The sequence below is a fragment of the Ptychodera flava genome, chromosome 3 (genome assembly GCF_041260155.1).
Source record: "Ptychodera flava strain L36383 chromosome 3, AS_Pfla_20210202, whole genome shotgun sequence".
NCBI lineage: Eukaryota > Metazoa > Hemichordata > Enteropneusta > Ptychoderidae > Ptychodera > Ptychodera flava.
In genome coordinates, this window is record NC_091930.1 from 44,535,497 (window position 1) to 44,553,198 (window position 17,702).

Here is a 17,702-nt window from a genome sequence, read left to right on the forward strand (position 1 = left end):
AAAATTTAAAACACCTATGCCTATCTGTAATTAAACAAACTATTCCAACTAAAACATTTAGTAAAGTTTTGCGAGTAACGATACGTTAAGCTAACAACGGATATAAATTCACTGTCAGCAAAAAGGTGATCACGATCTGTAGCTTCAAATATCGGCAACAATACTTATCTTAGTTATTAAAATTAATATTGAGACGATACTGCAACGTTCGACGCATCGACATACATGAAACTATTGTATATTTTTAAATCGGACGTTTCTTGTACCAGAATGAAGCAAACGCAATTCAATAGAACTATTGCTAAGCATACTGAAATTACTGTCTCGAGCATATCTGATAATAGTGACAGAATTTCATGTTACGTAGTCACATTCAGTTAATACAATAATTAGAGCGTATACCGCAACAAAGCCCAATTCATTCCATTTAGTTTTGAAGCTAGGGATTAATGGGCCATATACCTTTTAAGTTGAATAAGTAAACATCGCCCTCTTGCTGTACGAAACACGATGCATTACCCCATTTTCCTTCGACCTCTGGTGGTGGAGTCCAACATGCTGAGAGAGAGAGAGAGAGAGAGAGAGAGAGAGAGAGAGAGAGAGAGAGACTTTATAAAGATAAAAAAAACATTCGTATACTAGCACGTCATATTTCAATTCATATGATGCAGTTAATATATGTAATCTGGCGATCATTAAATTTATTCGCCAATCAACCCCCATCCCCCGAAAAAAGGAATGTGGTTCACAAAATCAGTGCCAGTTGGTCAAACCTTTGATTGTACTCCTATTAAGATTTAATAGGTTTAGATTTTCCAAAAAAGGGGGCAAATGAACACTCCTTTTCCTTAACCCTACATGTCTTGAAGTTTGCCTGGATATTAATTCTGAAACTTTGATTGACACTAACCATTATGGTGGTTCTTGCCAGTCATCAGTTTGTAGTCGCCGATTCTGAAAATCAATCAAAAAATATGAAAGCAGACAGTTCGACTTCAAGGTTTTAAGGCAAAAATACCATCGCCAAAATGCTATTGCCATGACTGTAAATCACCAAAACATCAATTTCTCTCAACTGAAGCAAAATCTTGCTGCCTTTATATTTCGACATCACAAGGTATTGGTTTTTAAGGAGGTGTTATATATATATATATATATATATATATATATATATATATATATATATATATATATATATATATATATATATATATATATATATATATATATACAATTTTGGAATAAAAACGAAACTGTATTCAAGCTATAGGAGTAACACCACATCACTTTATATGATCTCACCTAATCGCCGCTACGTCCCAGTCTGTTATTATGTTATAGACCATTTCTTTCCTTGGCGATGATGAGTTAGTCGACAATGCGTTCCACACGTCAATGCCATCCATATCTTCATCTGAAAAGTGAAGAACGAATAACTTGATCACTTGATTTTTATTTGTTGTTTACCGCATTACTACATTGAAATATCGAAAGAACTTATCATTCAGGAGATTTACTATATATGAAAATAGACTCTAGGATATAGGAGAGGCTAGAATTCTAAATAACGCGATTTGAACAAATTGGAAGAATTCGATCTTTATATTGTTCAAATTTTTCAAAAGTGTTAGGTCTCCTATTGTTGAACGTTTTAATATATCAAATTACTTATAAAGATAGCACGATCCGTCAGAGAGACATGTCAAAATCCCTCACATACATGGCTTTTCCAACTCAATCGATGCAGTCATCAATCCCATTGATTTGGAAAGTGTCTGTATACATATATATATATATATATATATATATATATATATATATATAATATATATATATATATAATATATATATATATATATATATATATATATATATATATATATATATATATATGTATACATATATATATATAAGCCGAACGATCGAGCGGCACGCTCCTGCTGCCGCTGGTGACGTAGTCAATACACACTTGATAATCATTGGTTTATTTGTTAACTTTGCTGAGATCTAATAAAAAGGTCTAATTCAACACAATTCATGGCGAAAACACATAAATGTGCCTCGAAAACACTTCCAACTTATCACAAGACACGTACAAATCTTTCTAAAGAGTCGGGGTTTGCATATGAGGGCCGGCAGCTGTCGAGATTGACCGGCTAAATATTGTTTACCTTCTGAAATGGTTCAGATACCTATCACTAGTGTAATCAAATTATTCAGCGGGTTTAATATGAAACAAAGTTTAGCAGACGATCGACTACTATCACCTCATAGCGTGTCTTGCGTGGATTGCCTGAATAAAAACAAATAGCATGAATTGCGACGGACGATTCTATTGGCTATTTTAATTGCTTACTTCTATGTCGTGACGCTTCTATCCGCCAATGAAAACGTGAGTACTGCTCCAGCAAGTCCTCATAAGCTTTATTCAAAATGGCCGAAAGTCAATCTTCGCTGTATGATCTCGAGTTTTTGAAACGAACCAAGGAACGGTAAATACGTGGATTTAAACTATTTTATATATATATATATATATATATATATATATATATATAATAATATATATATATATATATATATATATTGTAATTATGTTCTTTTCATTTTTAAGTATTTTAGGCTGGTCTTTTCCTGTCTATATCTCTTAAATCAAGATTTTACTACTAGGCATAGATAAACACATTCTTGTAATTATGTAACCGTGAAACTTTACCTTGCACTTTTCACCAGCAATGTTTGCGATAGTTGGATGCCAATCAACAACGTGAATCATCCTTCAAGAAAACAACAACGATTACAACATAGGGATACAAGCACTGTCGTTGTAAAATATAAAATCATGCGCTTATAATATATGCCTGATCAACGGCGGGTCTTTCCAGGAAGTTGACATTGTCCGGTACGGGACGTAATTAGTACAATACACGGGGAAATGTTAACAATGCAGGGATACACTATTATTGTCAGCAATATCTGTGCTGCTTGATGGACGCAGGTAAAAGAGTTAAATGCGGAGCTATTTCTCCGCAAAAGTAAACTTTACATAAATAATGCGAAAATCACCGATTAATACAGACCCATTGTACGTATATCCAGTTTTCTTCAACATATCGCCATGAATAAAGGCAGCAGCTCGAGTGCCTCCTTCATATAACTGTTGTTTAACACCAAGGAGTGGCCAGTTACTTCCCTCGTGCTCAGCATTTACCGGAGCGCCATTCTACGTCGGAAAATGAAGGGGAACACAATGAAGGTGACCATCATAATGTTAGAGTTTCGTAATTTACCTGTTATAAATGCTGACAAAATTAGGCTTGAAAATAAAAGTGACAAACTTATCGCAAACAGACGTAGTGGATGAAACAAAAACAGCCGGTTGAATATTCTGAAGTGACAACTTGATATCTTTCTAGAGATGAAGTGTTTAATATCTTCCCGATCCTGATTCAAAGTTTAATAAGTATTCGTAGTGTCTTTGTTCTCCAACTTCAAGGGATGCTTCTTGTTATCCGTCAATCATCTCTTTTCAACCATTGTCTTTGTAGTTGATAATAATAGCGATTGAAATAACAATAGGATCTCACAAAACAATGAAAATAAATTTCACCATAACGAGCTTATTCCCCTTCATATTTTTTGCTGTAAAGGATTATGCAGAATATGCTTGCAGAATAAAGTTGACTGCTTTCATGCCGACCGTGGCAATTAGGTTTTGAAGTGTTCGATAAATGAGTGTGTTATAGTGAATGTTTACATAATAGCATAGTAGGACAGAAAGAATAGTGATTGATACATGCTGTATTTATATGAAATTGAAACAATTATTTTGAGATGTCCGCACCTTATGGAAGCTGCCAAGAAAAAAAAAACATTACGCTGATCTCGTTGACAATAGTACAGGTAACCAGAAACTGTTGTTTCAAGTACTTGGCCATGATGAGATTTCTATACCCCTGCCAACTCATGAGGATCATCTGGAACTAGCAAATCGCTTTGCTAAGTTCTTTCTTGACCGTGTGAAGTTACTTGTTCACAAGTTTGATACTTTACACACTTTCAAATTATCAACTTGCAAAGCTTCCCACTGTAGTGAGTGTTGAGTGTAAACTCGATGTTTTTAAACCAACAACTGCTGATGGAATACGTAGCATAATCTGTTCTTCACCATCAACATACTGTTGCTTAGACCCAATTCCCACAAAGATTTTTAAGAACCCTGTAATTGTAAATGCTCTTTTACCTCATCTTGTTTGCATGTTTACAACAAAATTTAATGTATCTTTTGAATCCCCACATGACTATTTCTTGAAAGCAGAACTTACATCTGATGAAAATATGAGTAAAGTATTTTTCCACAGTCCATTCTTCTTCAAGGCATCTACGACTTTACTTATACCATCGTCAAGAGCTGTCGCCATAGCTGTCAATGAGAGAGATGATGGAAGTACTGGTAGTAATGGCACTTATTCATCTGCAATAACATCTGCCTTTGCACATGTTTATAAATTGAAACAGGCTAATAATAAAACCAACGTGGCATAACCCATTTTTAAAATGATGTTGAATTCTCTTGTTGAACAATCCTCATTATATTACCATGCCCTGTCCGTCGCATTTTAATTGGTCGAGCTAACCATGTGATCGACCATGAATACGCAATAGTAGTTTGTTCTTGTGACCGTGAAAATGAATAATATCGTAAACATCGTAACTTCTCAGCTAAAACGTAAAGTGTAATTTGTACAAATATCATAATCAATCATAAAATAAAATGGAACACTTGTGGGCCAAGTTTTACACTCTTTTTTTGAAAAACAAACCGGATTTTATCAAATTTTTTACAGCGCACACACTACTCACTGACAAGTTCTTGGGCACCGTTGTCGTTCGCGTGGGAAACTTTCGTAAACTTCGACAGTTTTGGGGATCCATTGATAATATAATGGAAATTGACCATTAACGTTTATTCATGGGCGCGGGCGAAAGGAAAGCCAAAATTAACGGGCTTCGCAAGTCTTACCCGTTAATTCTTGGCTTTCCTCTCGCCCTTGGCCACAAATAAACGTTAATGGTCAGCGCGTCGCCCTTTATTTCTATAGCAATTAACTTTCATCATATTATCCATGTGCAGTAAAAAGCTGATAACATTTCTTGAATGAAGGTTATTCAAAGGTATTTTAAGGACAGCGGGAGTAAATGCCTTATTAAAAAAATGTTCACTAAACCAGACAGACTAATTTTCTGGCGATAGCAATTTCGATAAATTTAATATTTCTCATTGCTATGGACAACCGTCGTTATTAGTGCAAAGGATTGGCAAAGGTCGTATTCATGCACAATCTAAAGTCCGTCGGACATTTCATGCACCAATGAGCATTAAACTTTAGAGTGTTTTATTTTAATGAGACTTATGGTTTCTCAAATCTGTATTGCCATAACCAATTAGTCGTCTATAGATTTCAAGATACACTGTTGATACAACGGCCGTCATAGTCTTCAAGGATATACGCACTGTTTAGAAGAAATAAAGCATGATAAAAAATACATAGTGTTGACATACGTACCCATAACTGCCCTTCGCCCGTCATTTTTCACTGATGGATACATGTCGAAATATTTTTGTGGAACCTGTTATAAAATCATGAAAATCATAAAGCGTTAACTATGGCAAAACAAAGTACCCATCGATATACATGATTGAATACATTCAGTAAATTCCTTTCTTTATCTGATAGACGCCAAACCAATATCCATCCATGGCCATCTCTCTCTCTCTCTCTCTCTCTCTCTCTCTCTCTCTCTCTCTCTCTCTCTCTCTCTCTCTCTCTCTCTCTCTCTCTCTCTCTCTCTCTCTCTCTCTCATACATTTTGAGAATAATCTAGGAAAAAGAGGCAAATAATTAAGATATCATAACCCAATGCAGGGTATATACCCTGGAGACAGCGCAATTTTCTGAATACAAAAATATATCTGCGATTGGATGTGTCCAAAAAATATGGCACTCGGCCGGGCACGGTACTTAAAAATTGCATTGATTTGAGGGTTTGCTTTTTATTATTACTTTATACAAGCAGTTGAATCTTAGTATAAACTGATGTATCTTACCTAATTTGAAATATTTATATATTAAAACAAGGTTGCGCAATTATTGTCACTTACCTCATTTGGTGAGTGTATACTTTGGTAAGCGAGGTACATGAAAAATGGCTTCGCCTTGTCATGGGATTCAATGAAATCCACAGCCTTATCACTGTACAGGTACTGTAAAAAGAAAAGTCCACATAAATTAATAGGAGGTGAGGAGTGAAGGTGGATGTGACATAATGTTTGTGTCATCGTGGATACTTCAAATTTGTTGTTTTCTTATTAGTTCAACTACAAGGAAAGACCCGAATGATGATTAAGAGCGATGGTTGTGTTGAATCCAGGCCTTGTAATAGGGTCATTACAAAGTTGCAAGTTTACATTAAATCTTTGACCCATTTTCATCGATCATGTCGTTCAATGTTTGATTACCTGTCTAACTATGCCAAATAATGATAGCTGACTACCAGAAATATATCATACTTTACTGTGATTGGTTTCATCAGCGATTTATTAATGAGGAAGGATTTCTCTCACGTGTGTTGTGTAGGCCAAAATCTAAAACAATCCTTTTCAGCGCATTGCTTTTCTAATTTTTCGTTTTGAATTCGTGTTTTCATTGAGATAACACAGAACATGTTTTATCTTGAATTTTCAAGTTATTGCATTGTTAGCCGCGCGTGGAATGCTTTATTGGAAAACAGAGCAATTTGTGACATTTCCTTAGTAAAGAAAGAATTTTGACATATAATTTAAATGGACAAAACCGCATTTCTAGTACCTTGAACACCGCGATCTTCATGGCCATTTTTCGACTTTGATGCTTTTATATTAATAATATCTTAAAGTAAGAATAAAGACACATTTTTCATTATTTTACTGTATGTAAATGTGACAATTAAATGACGTATCACTGCTCGCTGTTTTGACCATGCCTACATGTTTAAACACAGTCAGGTTAAATTATATACGAATGCCGCACTCATAAAAAGCGCCCTCACCTACAAGTAAAAAAATGCACTATTTCGTGCACATACACATCGTGATCATCCAAGAAACAAGCAAGATGAAATTTACTTGAATGAACAACATACGATGGCTGATATTTTGTTGTTGTAATCTTTATTTTCTGTTACTTGATTAGTTTTTGAATATCCTAAATGATGTTAAAACGTTTGATATTACGTGCCAATTTCGACACTTATGACAGTTTTATACACTTTTTTAGTCTTTAATGGGTCTTATTCAAAGAAAACTCTTGGAAACTGAGGATAGTTTGAGATCGGTTTATTACACATTTGCTGCTATAGTGGCTTTAATGTATGTTTATTAGATTATTATACATTTTGTTTCGACTTTATTTACAAAAAAATACAGAAAATGTTATGAGCACTGTATTGTTCTGTGATAAAAATTATCGTCCATGATACAAATCAAAAACATCCACGTAATTTCAGGCACGCCTTGCTTTGATCAAAACAAATATTTGTTAAGCAAATTTTGAATACTCACCGACGAGTATATTCCGTTTTGACTCCAGTCTGGATCTAAGTCGTCGTGAAGGTCCAGACCATTACCTGTTCAGCGAAGATAATCATTCAGAAAATGTATGCTATATGTTATAGCCTAGACACTGGGCAATGTGCCCTAGGATAGGTGACCATTTGCCATGCGTCTGCATCTCACATTTTATCTTGCCTGTGTTTGCTATATAATGTTATTATTACATATCTGTCTTGTAAGGTTTTCACTCCTCATGTTTGCGCTTACATACAATGGCAACGATATGCTTCATTTGCATATTAAATGAAATATGTTGAAAAAAATAGAACGATTTTCATGATGGAACACCGCATTAAGTTGAAACTGGTTCTGGTTCTCGTTCAGTCAAATTATGACTACGTAGCACAGAAGTGACAATTGAATCTTATGGAGCGCGCAATTTTCGATATACAAGGTATGTAATAAATATAATTGTTGAGCATTCCAGGAATGCTAGTCTCGATACTATAACGTATTATGATATAGGTCAAGAGATATTTGTACTTATGGGAAGGGGTTAAAGGTTACGTTCATAAAAGGGCGACAATTTGTTTATAGGATTAAAGTTAGAAACGAGGGGGGAGGGGTGGAAACTTAGGATTTTTACGATTTTCACTTCATTCCCTCTTAATATTGCTTTACCGTATACATGTTATCTTCAGCCATCCTGATATGTATGTGGAAGGAACAGTTTATTTATTATAGGGAGAGAAAGTGTTATTTAGAACTTTTACTAATTTGTTCCAAACAAGCCATACCGCTACTTTGGCTAGAATCTACCACTTTCAACATTTGAAGGATGCAATGTTCGTATAAAGTTGGGATGCCACTGGACTGAATGCTTGATATATACTATGTATATTTATGTATATTCATGCATATGGAACACAATATTAATTGCATACGTAACGTATATCTTTGTATGTGGAACATTCCAACACGTTGATATGCGTAGCGTATATCTACGCAGATCATGAGTATACGTAATGCACATCTTTGCACACGAAGTTTAGACTATAGTTTTGCATTTTATCTGTATACATACGTGTATACTTAACGAATTTGACACATATAGAGAATCAGTATATGTGTATATATTGTTGTATATCAGGCATTTTGACCAGGAATGGTAGTTCTATGCAGGGAATAATATGGAAAGCTATGACTGACTTAAGTGGTCTCATATAATGATGTCATGCGTGTTAACAAATTGTGATGCGCATTTAACATCATATCGTTTAAAGCATTTTCAGCGTTGTCCTAGGAATTACAAATGTTGCCCTAGGCATTTACATGTTGTGCTAGGCTTTCAGTATGTTATCCAAGGCATTTACTATGTTGTCCTAGGCATTCCCCTTATTTTCCAAGGCATTTCTATATACTGCTAGGTATTTTATATGATGTCCTAGGCATTTAACATTCTGTCCTTGTCCTAGGCATTCGATATGTTGTCCCCGACATTAAGTATGTTGCCCTATGCGTTAAGTATGACCTAGGCACTAGATATGTTGTCCCAGGCACTAGATATGTTGTCCTAGGCATTGGACATGTCGTCCTAATCATTTAATACATTGTCCTAGTCATTTAATATGTTGTCCTAGGCATTCATCATATTGTCCTGTGCATTCAAGATGTTGACCTAAGCATTGATCATATTGTTGTTAAATTGTCAAATATTGTTAAATTGTTGCAAAATTTATCAAAGGAGAACGTTTGCAATGAATTCAGCTTGCATTTTTTTATCGCCAGAAACGTTTTTTTTCTGATCAACCAAGTACGTTGTAATTCCAATCTATTTTGAAATTCACGATAACATGTTGTCCTGGGAATTCGATATATTATCGTGGGCTTTTGAGATATTGCCCTAGGAATTTAATATATTGTCCTAGGCATTTGATATGTTGTCCTCGGGATTTAATATGTTGTCCTAAGCATTTGATATGTTGTCCTAGACATTAGGTATGTTGTCCTTCGCATTTCATATGTTGTCCTTGGCATTAAATATGTTGTCCTAGGCATTAAATTTGTTGTCAGGGGTATTCAATAAAGTTTCCAAAGGATTTAGTATTTTGGCAAACCATAAGTCATTCATGGATAATTTTAATGTTAAAATAAAGGATGACCATAATAAGTTGCCTGGCTTATACTGGATACCAAAGCTCCACAAAACACCTTACAAAGCTAGGTTTATCGCAGGATCTTCAAAATGTTCAACTACAGAGTTATCGAAGATACTGACTTCTGTTCTCTGTACTGTTAAACGGGGACTTCAAGCATACTGTGATGTTGTCTTTTCTCGGAGTGGTATAAATCAAATGTGGATATTAAAAAATTCGAAGGAACTCTTGGAAAATTTGAAATCAAGATCTGTTTCAAAAATAACATCTATTAAAACTTTCGATTTTTCCACATTGTATACCACAATACCACATAATAAATTGAAAGAACGCTTGAAAAACATCATCAACCAAGCATTTTTCTACAAAAACGGTTCACGTCGTTACAAATATGTAGTATTAGGGTATAATTCTACATATTTTGTTAAAAATACTACTAATGCTAAAGTGTTTTATACCGAGAAAGACATTATCAGTATGCTTGATTTCCTCATCGACAACATATTTGTAGAATTTGGTAGATAAATACAATATCTCTCTTCGACAAATGATCACTGATGGCATCGGTGACATTGGGCCTTAGTTAGTGACCACTACCTATCTGACTTATAGATTGATATATGGCGGGTGCCACATGTGGGGCAGGATGCGCTTACTATTTTCGAAACACCTGACATCACTTCTTGGTCTTCTGGCCAGAGGTCCATATATCTTTCTTTCATGAATGTGACTTTGTTTGTGTGCCGTCTATTTGCTGTCTGTTCTGTGCTGTTTTGTGTCTATGTTTACAACTATTGTCTTCCGAATTCCGACCTACTGTCATTGGATTATGGATTGGTATGATTGCGATTATTTTCCTAGGTATTAAATATGTTGTCCTTGGCATCTAGTATGCTGTCTTAGGCATTTTATATGTTGTCTTAGGCATTAAAAATATTGTTCTAGGCATTCAAAATGTTGCTTGGCATTCATTACACTGTCCTAGGCATTTAATATGATCTCGTACGCATTAAATATGTTGTCATAGGCATTTGCAATATTGTCGTAGGCATTGCAATGTTTCCTTTCTACTTCTTGCCGCGAGCTTTAACAGTACATGTTGTAATTTACATGTCTCTCAGTGTCATGGAAATATATGTTTTCCATCACAATTCCGTTAATGTTGATTACTAGTATACCCTGTTGCAATAGCATGGGTATGCTCAGTTAACTCCATACAAACAATCAGTAAATCTGCTACTCTTTAGCAATCATGAGCTCTTTTATGAAAGATGATGCACGAAATATATAATTCAAACTCCAACAAGTCCATATCAAGACAAACGAACATTAAATGTGTTGTCTGGTTTACTGATAAAGACTCAGAGGTAATTGAATTATCTTTTGATGTTTCATGAGAGTTTAATCTTTACAGTAACTTTATCTCAATCATGAATGTAGACTAGTATTGAAGTGGCATGTTGACGATAATGTATTCAAGTTAAGTTGTAGTGCACATGCAGTGATCAATGATTGCTTTGAAGGCAAACACTCCAAAGATTTTGACATCATCATGCAAATTGAACTCCGTTCATAACAATATTCAGAGATCACGAAGAATAAAGTCTAAGATAGAAACATCGCTGTCAGATTAATCTTGGCTGTCTTCATTAATTAGTAACATTCAATAGAAAAATAAACATGTAGCTGCAAAGCAGCAATGAAGGGTTTCGAGAAAATAAGGCAATGGTTAAACTGTAATCCCTATACGCAAAATATTAGACCTCTACATTCTGCCAGAGTTAGATATGTGTATCATCATCGAGACACGGGAAGTGGCCGGTCATGTGACATTATGTCAAAAAACTTTCCTCACATACTTATCCTTGTCTACCAAAAGTCAGACCTAGATTTATTGTAAAGCCCACAATTCGATATGTGCATAATTAATGAGGTATAGGATGTGGCCAGTCATGTGACATTTTGTCAGAAATCTTTGTCCCAACAGTTGTCCCTGTATACCAAAATTCAGGAAAACATATCAAATGCCCAGAACAATATATTAAATACCTAGAACAACATGGTAAATGCCTAGAAAAATATATTAAATTCCCTGAACAACATAGTGAACGCCAAGGGCAATATATTTAATGCCTAGGATAATATATTAAATGCGTAGAGCAACATATTGAATGCCTTGGACAACCCGTTGAATGCCTAGAACAATATGGTAATTGCCTTGACAACATAACAAGTGCTTATAGGACAACATATTAAATGCCTAGGACAACATATCTAATGCCAGGGGAATTCGCTGAATGCCTAGGGCAACATATCAAATGCCTAGGACAACATATTTAGTGCCTAGGACAGCCTGGTAAATGCCTTTGACATCATATTAAATGCCTAGGACAACATATTGAGTGCTTAGGGCAGTATACTAACTGCCTAGAATAAAATAATGAATGCCTAGCACTATATGGTAAATGCCAAGGGCAACATTGGTAATTCCTAAGACAACTTTGGAAATGCTTTAAACAATATGTTAAATGCACATCACAACATGATAATACTCGACTCATGACAACGTGATATTAGACCACTTAAGTCAGTCATGGCTTTTCACACAGAAATGTTTATACTCTTCCTTTGTATCGATTTAAAGTCTTTTACACTGCATGAAAACCCAATAATTCAGATAAATTCACATTAATGAGTTGCCTGTATTATAGTGTAATACACGTGAATTCACATGAATACAGGCTTGCTGAATACAAAAAATGGATTCTCGACTGTATTCATCTGTACATGCACTCTTCAGCTAAAATACAGGCAATAATACATGTGAATACAGTAAGTATTATAGGGTTTTTATGCAGTGTTAGACATTTTGGATTCTTTTAATTTAATCTTTGGCCTTCCATCTAGTAATTTATTTATTTTATTTTTGTTCTTTTTTCATTAACGTGCTTATTGTGTGGGTTTGCTATGTCTTTCTCTATTTTATTAGTTTTCTTTATTTTTGTTTTCATTGATGTGTTTGCTGTGAAGGTACATCATTGGTTCAGTATAATTCCGTATAAATTGTCGCATATGCACAGTTACTCAAACGTGTGGTTGTCGAGCATGTGTTATATGTCGACTACTCAAAAGTGTGGTTTTGAGCACGTTTCATATCGTGAATATGAATTTGTCTTTGATATTTATTGTTGATTTTAGTCGTTTGCAACAGTGTTTTTACAATATCAAATTTATGTGCTCTCTTTTGTCATAACACAGCTTATATGAAAGTTTCCGGTGAAAACATATTAAATGCAATATTCCATTGCTATTGTAAATTAGAATGTTAACAACAATCGTGGGAGATGTCACAAAAATGATATTATGAAAATTCCACCAGTTGATGTTGTGAATGAAATACAGAAGCGCAAAAAATCGGCTGTCAATTTGTTATGTAGGGTCGATATATGGTCACTAGCAAGGAATCATTTGTTCGTCTGGTTAGTTCATTCCTAGTGTCACACATCAGCGGCGGCCTCCTTGGTAAAAAAAAATCTTTAGTGTGTCATTAGTTGTCAGACCATCTTTAACATTTTGCACCTCATGGTATTTTGCCAGTGTTTGGACGATGAAAGGTCTGTTAACTCAAGGATAAAGAACTGGAATATGTTGAAGAAATGACATTCACGCCACATAAACTTATAAAGACAGCTTACTAATAAACCTGAAGAGTCGCTTGCCATGCCTCCACATGCCGTCCATGGTGTTGGTGTGGGCAAAGGTGTGAGGATCAACAAAATGAAGTTACAAGTCCAGTGTGCGGTCGCTTCCTCAGTCGGTTTTGATACTTGCTCTCCTTGGATTGTTGTTTCACTGTTTGTGTTTTAAATGCTGTCAGTTTCAGTGTAAGTGGATTCGTTTTTTTTATATTCCGACCCAGTTCTTAAGGAGTACTTGATTGATATCTTTTGTTTTGATATGTGGATTGTACTTGGAAGTAAAATATCAACTTCTATGTGTTGCGGTTGTGTGTTTGTTTGTGTTTGAAATGTATTTTTCGTGTTTCATAAACTGTTTCCGCATTAGTGTTTTATATTTCTTTTTATGGCTATTCTCGCTGTAGAAATTTTTTATTAAAGCTTTTGACTTTGTTGTTAGAGCTCCTCGTTGTTGAATGTCCTCATATACCTTTTTAAGGTTAACGTTTCGCCTTTAATAAGGACCTTGAAGGTTGATTGTTTAAGTGAAGGTATTAAAAATTGGGACCCTTCTTTTCAATCACTTTGCTCTAAGTCTCCAAGTTCCCATTCCTAACTCTGACCTCAAAAATAATTTATCGCGCCCATAACCTTTATCCTCATTTTCATAAGTACACACACCTTTGACATCATTAGTTTGTGGTTATACAGCTTTTACAACCCTAACCCTAAAAACTGTTGGGCTTTATTTTGTGTCGGGTGAAGTGCATTGGGAGCCAGGACTTGGGTTTATGTGACTAAGTGTCGGAACTTCGATTAAGGCCGCTCATGTCTGTTCGGACAAATTTGTCGGCTAACCCTAGTTCCTGGCCCCAACTGTGCTCCACCCTACACAAACTAGAAGTTAGGCATTGACGGCATTACAAGGCGTCTGTGTTTTGTGTACGGCAATCTTGATGTCATCAGTTTGTGGCTATACAACTTCTACATCATTGCCGGAAATGTTTCCAGCTTAATTGTACGGGGTTACCAATCTAATGTAATAGCAAACCTGTGACTTTTCGGGTGCCGTTAATGTGATAGTAGAGGGATAAAGTAAACGTATGCATTGATAGACGTAGCCAGCTGTGATTCCTAGCTCTGATAGTCACATCTGGCCACGTCTAGATCTGTGTGTGAACAGCTGTCATGGCTACTGCACCGTTATAGGGCTTGTTTGTATGTTAAACATGCATTAAATTAAAGTGTGATAATTGCCCCGACACAACGTTTGTTTTTCTACATGAAACGTACTCTTGGCCTCAAAGCATTGATTGTCTCAGTCGTTTTTGCCATGAGATCAAAAGAAACGGAACGAAAAAGAGCATAACGGTAAATGTAAACCCACAGGCTTTCAACCTGTTACCCTATACAATTGTAAAAACACAATCTTAGTGAGTGCTTACTATTGGAGTGATTGTAATGATCTTCACCAGCTAAGTAGAAGCCATAAAATCTCTCGAATCCACGGCGAGTAGGGGTGTATTCTACCTTGCAAAATCCTAAATGCCACCTGTGGATGACACAACACATTGTACTAACAGTACAGGTAGCACGCGACTCAACGCTAAAAGACTTTTTTTAACCCCTGCGGGAATCTTTTAACCATACTCATACCAAATCAAGATTAACACCTCATTCTAGAATAACCTTACTCATTGCCTGTTTTACTAACATGAATCGATATTTGAAATAAAATCTTCCAGCATCTTGTTTTCATGAAGGTAACTTGAAAACTTTACATACCGTAATAAGATTGGAAATTAGCAGTTGACCAAACATGCATTGAAAACACCACAGTGTCCAAATATCTGTCTTATGGGCTCATTCTATACCAAAAGGTAAACAAGGGCGTTGTTACACTCTCTGACAGCCATTTTACAGCTAAACAGTTGAGCTAAGCGCAGATAGACTCAAAAAAAAGCTGTCGAGTTTCGCTGCGCGTTAGCCGGCTTGCTAGCTGAGCCTCGCTTGTTCTAAACATCGTTGAGAACGCATCACAATGTGGTTGAAAATAAAGGTACGAAGCCGAGGGGCGGTGAGAGGGTCTTAGTCATTGTATGAGGCTAAAGAACATAGAAGACACGCATATAAGTAAATTCCTAACTAGGTGCATCAGTACATACATACATACATACATACATACATACATACATACATACATACATACATACATACATACATACATACATACATACATACATACATACATACATACATACATACATACATACATACATACATACATACATACATACATACAAATCAATGGATCGGATGAATATTGAAATTGGTAACTCACTTTCCAACCATATAGGTTGAATAGCCCATCTGTTTAAGAGTTTGTGGCAATATTTTCTGCTTAATGGCAGTCCACTTGGCATTCTGTTCCTTGGTCCTCGAACCTAAAGGGAAGCTCGTATAAATAAAATATGTTCTGTTCTTTCAAATACATATTCAATACAATGTTATTGTACATCTCATTTGGAGGAACATTTAATTGATACAATAACTTTCGAAAATGACTTAAAACAGAATATTGCTTACTATTTATATTTTCTTCGAAATTACGTTTGAAAGACGCTGAGTAAATGTCAATCCGTGATAATAAATACTGCGACAAATACCTGCTTACATTTTTTTCCGAACATGTATGGCTTTAAAAAAAGTCGATACTAAATCAGGTTTCTTAAATCTAATTGACAGAGATTTCTGTAGGAAAATATTTGCTACCACCGTGTACACAATAGACAATATACATTGTGCATAATATATTCCATATTATTCCTATCATATTAACGAGATTTAAGATTTACGATACCAGCACCGGGATGTACAATTGAATAATGAATCTTGGGTACAATATATTGCATGGTCCTTGAATTCTTTGCATTGGAGTAAAGAACAAAGGCACTAATAACGGTTGTTTTGTAAATTGCATATGGAGATGCTTTGTCATGTCCGTCGACCATGTACGACTAAGATCAAGTCGAGAATTGAAAATTCGTACAATTATCTTCTCCTCCCCAGAATTAGCAATATGGTGTGTTTTACTGCAAACATTACCTTGGAAATACCAGTCCGCAGAATAAATCTTCTCTGTTCATTTCAAATTATTTATTGTTGATAATATTGACATTCATCTTACCTGAAACCAAGACGATAGGGGTAATATCCTGCCATCAACGATGCCCTACTTCTGAAACGATGTTCAACAAATTTTGAAAAGAAATATTAGCATTTTTCTCACTACAGAAAAATAAGTCAGAAGATCACGATGGTATTGTTGATTAAAATGTGTTATACAGGTGATAAAGTTAGACAGTACCTTCTTTATAATTGATATCAACTCCCTCCCTGCCTGTTAAAGTGATGCAACAATCTTTAAAAAACTTGCGATTTTGTCTCCTCTGGATCAATACATACGGAATATGATAGGTTTGCGTACATGCTGCGTAAATCCTGGCATTTTATGGCCTCCAACCATAGCCCTACTGCTGTCTCTCATAGGAAAATACGGCGACCGACATTCCGATGTGGACCGTGCACGTACGAAAAACTACCTTCTCTAACTATTTTAGGCCGAAATCAAGTCGATTCCGCTCTATGCCTACCCGAATAACTCAATTGCTCATAGACTGCAAAAGTATTTGCTCTCGTGACGTCCCAAACCGATACTTAAACAGCGATTCATGGTCAAGGGTCAAGCGGCTGGTCATTAGACACGTTCATGCATGATACGGTCGGCAAGAGGTTGTACGCAGGGCTAGGAATATGAAAACTAAAGCTACATCAGTGCTCTGCTTAGATTAGGTGAAGGCACTTTATATGACAAGGAAAACGGTGGCTGGTCAAATTTAACAATATTCTGCTTTTCAAGAACTACTTGATATAATAGGATGCTTTACTCAACGAAAAAAAAAACACAAATATCGAGACCCAAATCCTCTATGACAAACGAAATACTTGAACTCCAAGTTTATTATACAGAACCTACTAGTTCACATGGTATCGTCAGAGTGGACTGTGTGCTTAGGAAAGAACTTGGCAGTACTTACGGACCACAAGATTGTGCCACGTATGATTGATTTAGAATGACTCCCTCTCTGGCAAGTTTATCGATAGTTGGAGTGATGATGTAAGGATTATTAAAACCAACGTCAGCCCAACCTAAGGTGAAAGAGAAAGAGAAAGATATGATGTGCATCGCCTGATGACCGCTTGACCTCAACAACCGTCATA

General features: G+C 35.6%; 1 protein-coding gene across 1 annotated transcript; it reads right to left on the bottom strand.

Moving 5' to 3' along the window:
• Positions 1 to 462: 462 nt before the first annotated feature.
• On the bottom strand, positions 463 to 15,859 carry LOC139126862 (arylsulfatase J-like). The gene is made up of 11 exons (XM_070692791.1): positions 15,763 to 15,859; positions 14,867 to 14,973; positions 7,598 to 7,662; positions 6,161 to 6,262; positions 5,565 to 5,628; positions 4,323 to 4,420; positions 3,078 to 3,220; positions 2,714 to 2,774; positions 1,303 to 1,414; positions 911 to 954; positions 463 to 558 (listed from the first exon to the last, which is right to left on the bottom strand). Exons 1-9 carry the CDS (start codon positions 15,789 to 15,791, stop codon positions 1,331 to 1,333), a joined length of 753 nt encoding a protein of 250 aa, XP_070548892.1. The 5' UTR covers positions 15,792 to 15,859; the 3' UTR covers positions 463 to 558; positions 911 to 954; positions 1,303 to 1,330.
• Positions 15,860 to 17,702: the final 1,843 nt, after the last annotated feature.

What these genes read in the sequence shown, in the direction of transcription:
- LOC139126862 (XM_070692791.1), bottom strand. Translation starts at nt 15,791, where the DNA reads ATGGGCTATTCAACCTATATGGTTGGAAA. An exon ending in GTATACACTCACCAAATGAG is followed by an intron (nt 5,629 to 6,160) that starts GTAAGTGACAAT and finishes ATTTTATAACAG; the next exon opens with GTTCCACAAAAATATTTCGA. An exon ending in ACTGGATATACGTACAATGG is followed by an intron (nt 2,775 to 3,077) that starts GTCTGTATTAAT and finishes GTTTTCTTGAAG; the next exon opens with GATGATTCACGTTGTTGATT.